Source organism: Neomonachus schauinslandi, chromosome 6 (assembly GCF_002201575.2).
Source record: "Neomonachus schauinslandi chromosome 6, ASM220157v2, whole genome shotgun sequence".
NCBI classification, from domain to species: domain Eukaryota; kingdom Metazoa; phylum Chordata; class Mammalia; order Carnivora; family Phocidae; genus Neomonachus; species Neomonachus schauinslandi.
The window spans coordinates 154,083,198-154,091,704 of NC_058408.1; the positions used below are offsets into that span (position 1 = coordinate 154,083,198).

At 60.5% G+C, this 8,507-nt stretch overlaps 1 protein-coding gene across 1 annotated transcript in view; it reads right to left on the reverse strand.

Annotated features, from left to right (window-relative positions):
- Positions 1–8,507, reverse strand: part of CFAP46 (cilia and flagella associated protein 46) — a 99,718-nt gene that overhangs the window by 67,743 nt on the left and 23,468 nt on the right. Inside the window, exons 12-18 of the mRNA XM_021703846.1 lie at positions 5,295–5,523; positions 5,057–5,177; positions 3,712–3,835; positions 3,411–3,541; positions 2,622–2,749; positions 1,623–1,756; positions 90–302 (exon numbers count right to left, since the gene is read on the reverse strand). Of these exons, the coding sequence (XP_021559521.1) occupies positions 90–302; positions 1,623–1,756; positions 2,622–2,749; positions 3,411–3,541; positions 3,712–3,835; positions 5,057–5,177; positions 5,295–5,523 (1,080 nt within the window). The remainder of the gene's footprint in view (positions 1–89; positions 303–1,622; positions 1,757–2,621; positions 2,750–3,410; positions 3,542–3,711; positions 3,836–5,056; positions 5,178–5,294; positions 5,524–8,507) is intronic.

Genomic DNA, 8,507 nt, shown 5'->3' on the forward strand with positions numbered 1-8,507 from the left:
CCCGGCCTGAATCGAGGTCTCTCGGGGCATCAGGATGGAGCCAGCCCGGGAGGCCAGGAGTGCACGCAGTGCCCGCCAGCCACACCTACCCGCTGTGGCCCGTGGCCTTGACAATGCTCAGCAGGTGGTCCAGGGTGTCCACAAGCTCCTTCTGCCGCCCGGCCACAATGAGGTGGTGGTTGTGGTTCAGGACGTAGACCACGGCGTTCTGCACGATCCAGCCCTCCTGGATCTCCTGTCCGATCTCGGCAGACCGCAACCAGCTGTGCATGGCGCTCTGCGACAGACTCTCGATCCAGGTCCTGCGCCACAATGCACCCCGTCAGGCTCTTCCTTTGGAACAGGACCTTTCTCGAACGGCCAGCATGACATCTGCCGATGGCCCAGCTGTCTGCGGCGTCTGGGGTCAGAAAGGTGCCCCTGCTGGGGCTGCCTGCTGGACCCACCGCGTTCCCTCCTGGGGCCCAGCTCTGCCCGGCATCCCGTCCCCCAGCTGGACGTCCTCCCTCGGCCCTGAGTTCCACACACGCAGATCACACCCTCCCACTCTGTGCCTGGCCCGCCATCCTCCCTCCGGGCCCCCGGCTGCTGGCCGCCTGTCCCCTCTGCAGCCTCACCCTCGCCCCCGCAGGGCGGCCCATTCTCTTGGACCCATGTTCCCAACACCTTTTCGGTAAAGGGCCAAACAGCAAGTATTCTAGGCCTCGTGAGCCACAGGTAGTCTCTGTGGCACATTTTTCTCCTTTTTATTTTACAAATTTTTAATATGTCAAAACCACTCTTAGCGTGTGGGCCATACAGAAGCATCAGTGGGTCAGGTGTGGCCTGGGCTGTGGTTAACTGAGCCTCCGCCACTGCAGGCAGGGCCCCCAGCAGGCCTGGCATGCCCCGCCACGTGGCTGCAGGCTCCCGGGGGCAGAGGCCCGGGCTGTGCTCCGTGCGACGCTCCGAGGACTGAGGCAAAGACACCCGTCCACGTAAGAAACACCGAGACAAACGTTATGTGCGCTAAACGAACGTGCCACCCTCCATGGGAGCGGGCGGCGGCCAAGAGCCTGTTGGCTGGTGGAACCGACAGGGAAAGCGGCTCACCGCCCCCCTTAACGAGTGAGCAGTTGGGAGGGTCGATGGTTCCTGTGAGATGTATGGGTAGCCACTCGTTACCACGTTCCCTTTTAAAAATACTTAGTTTTAGATCAAAGACGACTAAAACCCATCACGTTAACACCGCTCCTCGAACTCGTGCCTGTTTCTGTGGTGGTTCACGTGGCACGTCTTCTGGGCGGTCCCACACGAAGTGCTCCTTCCCATCCATACTCAGGATGACGGAGGCCCAGACACGTGGGCCGGTCCCGTGGGGAGAGCGGACCACGGCCCCACCTGTGAGCAGAGCCGCCCCTCCTCCACACTCCCGCCACGAAGACCGTCCCCTGCTCTCCTGTTCTAATAACACACTAACTGGGAGGACCCACGTGTGTCACATGCAACACAAGCCACACACGTGGTCCGGGCGCAGCCACCCCGGGTCTGGGCCCTGACACCCCTGGCCACCCAGCCCGCACTCCGTGGACAAGCCGGGCCCGCAGCTGCTGGGGACGCCCGGGCCCTGTCAGGCCACCTACTGGTACGTGATCCACTGCGCGCTGTCCTCCGGGGACTCGACCGTGTAGCCGGCCGAGTGCTGGCTCAGGTCCTCCGGCGGGTGCGGATGGTTATTTAGCTCCACGCCTTCTGAGCGCAGCAACTGGACAGTGGCCTGCAGAGGAAGTATGCGGCAGGAGCGGTCAGGGGCGTGGGCAGACCCTGTGATGAACCCCATGGTCTTCTCAGAGTGTCCTCCCTGGCCCCCACCTGCCCCATAAACACTCAGGAAGAGAAGGCCCGTTCTAAGGGCACAGTCCCGCTCACGCCATTGCTCGGACACAGTCCCTTCTGGGCGTCTGTCCCCCGCCCCCTGGCCACTCCGCGAGTGCACGGAGATACTGACGGCGGCTGAGGGCACCAGCATGGGCGGAGGGGCCGCACACGGGGGGCGGGAGGGTGGACGGCCCTGCCGCCACCGGCTGTCTGCTCCCCAGCACCAGGCTCGGCCCCGTCGTCACCGTGTCCCCAGCTCACGACACAGACTCCATCAGAGGCTCTAGCCCCACTGACACCAAGACAAACAGTCCACAGTGGCCCCAACGATGGTGGAGTGACAAGATGTCACCACGGATCGCCTCCCTGGGTGCAGGTGTGGGTGGCGTGCGGAGAGCTCAGCCCCGCGGCCCCAGCGCTGACCCTGGGGCCCCCGTGTGCCCACTGCGGGAGGCAACGGTGAACCCCGGCAAGGCCGGCCCACCTCTGACGGGAGTAGATACAACACGCACACCTCACTCAAAGTGCGGTTGAAGCAAACACCCCCAAAATGCAACCGTCACGTTAGTACCTCCAGAACTTTGGGTGCCAGATTGAGCAATGATTTCTAAGGAAAAACAGGTATTGACACATAATCACAATACGTTTGTGAACCCAGGAAAACGGCCCTCCTCTGCACTGCCGTTTCGGGAGACGGTCTTCGGGGGAGAGCTGCAGGCGCCCAGCTGAGGGCACACCCACGACGCCGCGGAGCAGGGACGCACCTCTGCACTGATGAACCCCACCTCCGCGAACTTCCGGAGCAGGGTGGGGGACACCTGCCTCTGCAGAGTGACCTCCGACTGGCCCCAGGCGTCCTGGGCCTGGCTGTCTCCACCCTTCTTCTTCTTTCCTGAGGGAAAGGGTCGCGCTCTAGCCTCGGTCTGACAGGCTCGTCTTTTCTAGCAAACATAATACAAGGATTCCTGGCCCAGGAAGGGGCCGGAGGAAAACTCGCCAGTGGGCAAGGCCCCCCTGAGGGGGGGTGGCTCGGGCACTCCGACAACACATTCTTGGTTCTGCTCGTGCAGTTCTGCCACTCGAGAAGCCCCCAGCCCCATGGAGCATGCGGCACCCACGTCCCCGGCCATCTGGGACCCCTGGCATGTCCCTGTGTCCTAACTATCCACTAGACTGGAACTCCTCCGGGAAGCTGCCCCCCACACTCCCAAGAAAGTCGCCTGGCCACGCTCGGCCACGGTCACCCCTGCCCTCTGCCCTCTGCCCCCAGGCCCCCAGTCCAGCGGCCTGGGTTCTCTTGCTCATAGCAGGTGCCTTTCCCTTTCTGAGCCCCTGATGACCTCGAGTGACCCGAGCCAGCTGCACGGAGGGCCCGATGGGTCACGGTGAGCTGGGTCCCAGCAGAGATGCACTGACCCGCACCGCGGCCTCCACTGGGAGCCTGTCCCACTGGCCACCCTGCGCTGAGAGCCCCTGCCCAGCCGCTGCCCGCAGCTCCGCGGCCTCTCAGCTCCAGGCTTCAGAGAAGGTGCGAAGCCCCGAGCCCCTGGTACCTTTCTTCGGCCGCACCAGCTTCTTCACCTTCACGTTGTCATACAGGAGACAGAAGCGGCTTGCCGCCCGGCACACATCCCACACACCTTGCTTCCGGGCGACTTTGGCGAGCTCCGCCCAGATCTGGATTCTGCTCACCAGCCAGCAAGGAGGGCAGCACGTGAGGGGCGAGAGATCAGGAAGCTCCCAGAGCTGCTGCCACTGCACGAGGGGGCACCGGTGGCTCCACGCGGGGGGCCCCACGCGCCTCCCTCCAGGTGCTGGCGCCGGGTGCCCGCGGGGCTGCGCCTCCTCACCCACCTCTCCTTGTCATTCTCATTCCCCAGACGCCGCAGATGCCCGGCAGCTTTGTCCACGCTGATCATGTGGTGCCGCGCCTTGGCAAACAGGTAGGTGAACCGGCCCCTGGATTTCCCCATGGAAACTGAGGGTGGCAATGGAAATGCCAGGCTGATGTCGGAACGGTAAGGGACCCCAGGACTGGGAGAAGCTGTGTCTGTGTCCCGGGGACCGGGGGCCGCGGGCATGGCCGCCTCCTGCAGCAGCCCGGCTCTGCTGGCTCTGGTGGAGCCTCTCTGGTGGCCTCTCCCTCACACCGGCCCCTGCCCGACACCCCCCACCCACCACCCTCATGGCCTGGCCCTTTGATCTGCTCAGTGGTGGAGGCTCCTTCTGGTGCACGGAGCCCAAACTTCGAGAGCTCGGGCTCCCTGAGCGCTGGGATGCCTGGCACATCGGTACAGGGTGGCAGCACATGCCAATCCCCCTCAGCCAACACGCCAGCCCTGGGAGCCAGCCCTCGGAGCCCCCTGAAGCCCTCTCCATGCAGGGCCGCAGGGCCTCCTCCGGCTGGATTATTGGCAGGCCGGCAACACGCTGGCTGATCGGAGCATGTCAGGTCTGCCGACACAGCCCTACCCTTGCGGGGTGAGGTGGAAACCCAAGGTGGCATGAGCACACCCCAGAGGAGCCCCACGGCCAGCAGAGGACCATGTCCCAGAGCGGGCCTCTCCCACCGCTGGGGCATGACAACTGGGGGAGCAAAGTCTTGGGGCAGCCTTGGGTGGGGCTGCCCGGCCGGGCACAGACCTGCTGTCCACAGGACGTGATGCGCTGGGCAGATCAGTGATATGGGCAGAACTGTGCGCCCCAAAAGGTATGATGAAGCCCTAACCTCCAGAACCTCCAAATGTGACCTTATTTGTGTCTTTATGGGGGCAATCAAGTTAAAATGAGATCATTAGGGTGGGCCCTAATCTGCTATGACGAATGTCCTTAAAAAGGAGGAACTCTGGACCCAGAGAAACAGGTACAGAGGGAAGATGGTGTGAAGACACGGAGAAGACTGCCATCTGCAAGCCAGAGGGGGCTGGAGCCGCCCTCCACCTGACCTCAGGGGGAGCTCCTAGCCCTGCTGACACCTCATCTGGACCCCGGGCCTGCAGCCCGCCTGGTCGGTCCTGCTGTGAAGGAGCTCCTTGGTGACAGTGGCCGAGCTGAGACCCAGCCTGGCTTTTTCAGAGCCCCAGACCGCACGCACATCAAGGCCTGGACAGGCAGGTGCGGAGCACAGCATGGCCCCCACATGCCAGGGCGGCTCCTGAGCAGAAACATGCTGGGCTCCAGGAGTGAGAGCAGTGTGTACCTTTGGCCTCGTTCTCACTGTCGAGCACAATTTGGAAGGTGTCGGGGGCTAGCGCCAGGCCTGCATTCACCAGGAGAGCCCGCTTCTTCCTGACGCTATCTTTTGGGATAGCTTTTTTTGCCTGCAACAGGAAGAGGTGGTATGATGAGCGGGCTATTACATCATCTAAAGTGACCCTGTCCCGGGCTGTTTGCAGGCCCCCAGGCCCTGGACGACCCTGCAGAGGCCATGATGGCACCTGCTCAATGGCCATGATGGCCTTGTCCTCAGCACGCTCAGGGGACTGGTACAGCATGGTACACAGGCGCAGCCGGTTCAAGGCCATGGTGAGCTTGTCCTGGTAGAGGCCGAGGCTGTCCAGGAGCATGGCCTTCTGCAGGTGCTGCATGGCCGGCTCCAGCCGGTCCTCGTCCTCCTCGATGTGCGCCATCTCCATGTGCACTTGGCAACGGAGCAGGACCATGAGGCTGGGGAGGGACAGCACGGTGTGACTCAGGCCCGGGGCATGCTGGCTTCCTGTGAGACCCTCCCGGCGCCTGGGCTTCCCAGCATCCTTCAGCTCCCGCCCGGCTTTGCCCGGAGGACTCACACGGGGGGACGAGCAGGGAGGTCCCTGCAGAGCAGCTGGGACCTGGGCTCTGGGGCTGAGAAGCAGCAGGTCAGCAGACTGGGGACCATGCCAGTGAGACCTGCTGGGTGGAGGGCTCAGCGGACACGGGAAGCTTACGATGCTGCCGCCACCACCTCTGTCCGTAGGTACCGTCCCACCCACCATGCCCCACTGCTGCCCGCCACCGCCGCCAGAAGCCTGCTCTTTGCCCCCCAGGATGGGGCCCTGCTCTGGTCTTGGCAGCTGAGGAACACCCCCCACTCAGAACGGCCACCACGTCCCACGGGCCCTCACCCCTGCCTGGCTGCTTCTCTGGCTGGGCCTCTGCAAGCATCTGCACGTGTCACTGGAGTGTCCTCAGAGCTTTTCAACCCACAACAGGCAGAGACCCCACATCACAGCCACTGCCCTGGGACACCAGCATTAGCAAATCCGACAAATTCGGCCGAATGCAAGTTCTGCAGGACCCTTGAACTGGCTGAGCGCAGACGGAGGCGTAAATGCCGCGTGGTATGCCTGTGACCTCAGGGACGAGGACAGGAGTGCCTGTGGCTCCACCCATGCCCGTGAGAGGTCCCTGGTTAGTGCCGAGGTGAGGTCCAAGCGCCTCATCAGGGAACCAGGTTCGCAGACTCTGCCCAGAATGGGCCATGTTTCTGGGGCAGGCCCTGCCCTGAATGATGCTCCTCTGGGCAGCATGCGCCCAGACCCCACAGTGGGAGACCCGTCCAGGGCTGACCGAGCACACGCACAGCATGGGGGCTACACAGAGGGACAGCCGCGTCAGGAACAAGCTGGCAGAGCACGGGGCCGCTGAGCCAGGGAGGCGAGATCGGAGCTCAGCCTGGGCAGTAGGAGTCACAGGAGGACAGAGTGAGGGGCTCCGCAGTGCCGGAGCCTGTCCATCACCAGACATGCTTAACTCAACACCTACTACAACAAAAACGAACGCTTCTCCAAAGAAGATGGCAGAAGCCAAGCATTCCATAGTGCATCACCCACAATGTCCAGCACACAACAAATAACACTAGATGTGCAAGGAAAGAGAAAAGTGTGACCCACAGTCAGGATACGGGAAGGGCCAGATGTTGGGTTTACCAGATAAATCCTTCAACGCAGATATTAAAATACAAATATAAATGTATTCAAAAACCTGAAGGAAGACAATACTAAGGACAGAACAGATATGGAATCTCAGGAGAGGAGAACCCGCACCCGCACCTGTGGGTGCAGGTGCGGGTGCGGGTGCAGGTGTGGGTGTAGGTGCAGAAACTGGAGACACTAGAGCTCGAAACCGGAATATTTGAAGTTGGAAAGCTCCTGCTTGGAGCTCACAGTAAGCTGGAAACAGGGGGAGGAAGAGCCAGCAATCCTAGAAGTCAACCACTGGAAGAACAGATTGAACAAGATTTTTAAAATGAGCAGAGGCTTGGAACCAGCGGGCCGTATTCAGGACACGTGTGAGCTCAAGTCCCAGGAGGCAGAGATCGAGGATGAACAGATAACAGCTAATAATTTCTGATGAGAGGCCCTGTCACATGTCTGAGCATTTCAGTAGACCCAAGTAGGAGTTTTTAAAGGTTCCGGGGAATACCACAATCAGAACTCCGAAAACAGAAAGGAGCAGAAAGGCATGTAGCGAATGGCAGAACGACGCTGAAAACAGTGCACCCTTTTATCAGGAACTGTGACAGCCAAAAGAAATAAAACAGCCTCTTCAAAGTGTTTAAAGAAGAAAAAATCTGTAAACCCAGAATCCAATAACCAGTGACAATAGTCTTCAAAGATGAGAGTGAGGTAAAGTCAGTTTCAGATCAACAAGAGTTCTTCACCTGCAGGACAGTCTTTAGGGTGAAATAAAGCAGGTGGGAACTTGGATGTGTGCGAAGGAAAGAAGAGCCAGTGGGATCAGCAAAGTAGGTAAACATGAGAAACTACTATTTTCCTCTGTAATTTTCTTAAGAACAAACAAAACCACTGGCTGTGAGACCAGATGACAGCACTGCAAGGTGAGGCAGATCTGTTCATATGTAAGAATCACACCACGTCCAGACGTGAAGCCCACGACCACAACAGTGCCAAGGCAGTGGGTGCAGTGAGCGGGGAGAAGCGCTGCAGGGCTCCACCATCGGGACGTGGGGAGGGGTGCACAACTGGCCCACGTGGACTTCGCTGCCTGAGGACCCGTATTACTAGCCCTTGCCCTGAGCAACCCGCCGCCCCAGGACCCACAGTGGAGAAACGAAGAAGCCAGTGAAGGAAGTGGGGCAGGATTCTAAAAATTAGCCTCAGGGAAGGCAAGGAAAGAGCATCAGGAAGCAGAAGGGACGGCAGAAAGAAATGAGGTCAGAGACAAGCTCAGTGCGACACCAAACACAGAGGGGCTAGAGCTCCAGCCACCACACACATGGTCCCAGTAGATGAAAGGAAGATGGGTGAATGCTGCCCACCAGATGCATGCTTCAAAGCCTAAAAGAGCATCTCCTGCCCCTCTTTTCTCCCTGCTTCACTGTCTTTGTAGCACTTAACACAGCCAGCCTACTGAAAGCAGAGTGGAAATGTAGATGTGGGTGCAGGTATAGATGGAGGTGCAGGTGTGAGTGAGGTGTAGATGGAGGTGCAGGTGTGAGTGAGGTATAGATGGAGGTGCGGGTGTGGGTGCAGGCGCAGGTGTGTGTGCAGGTGCAGGTATACACGGAGGTGCAGGTGTGGGTGCAGGTGCAGGTATAGATGGAGGTGCAGGTGTGGGTGCAGGTGTGGGTGTGGGTGCAGGTGTGAGTGCAGGTGTGGGTGCAGGTGTGGGTGCAGGTGCAGGTGTGGGTGCAGGTGTGGGTGTGGGTG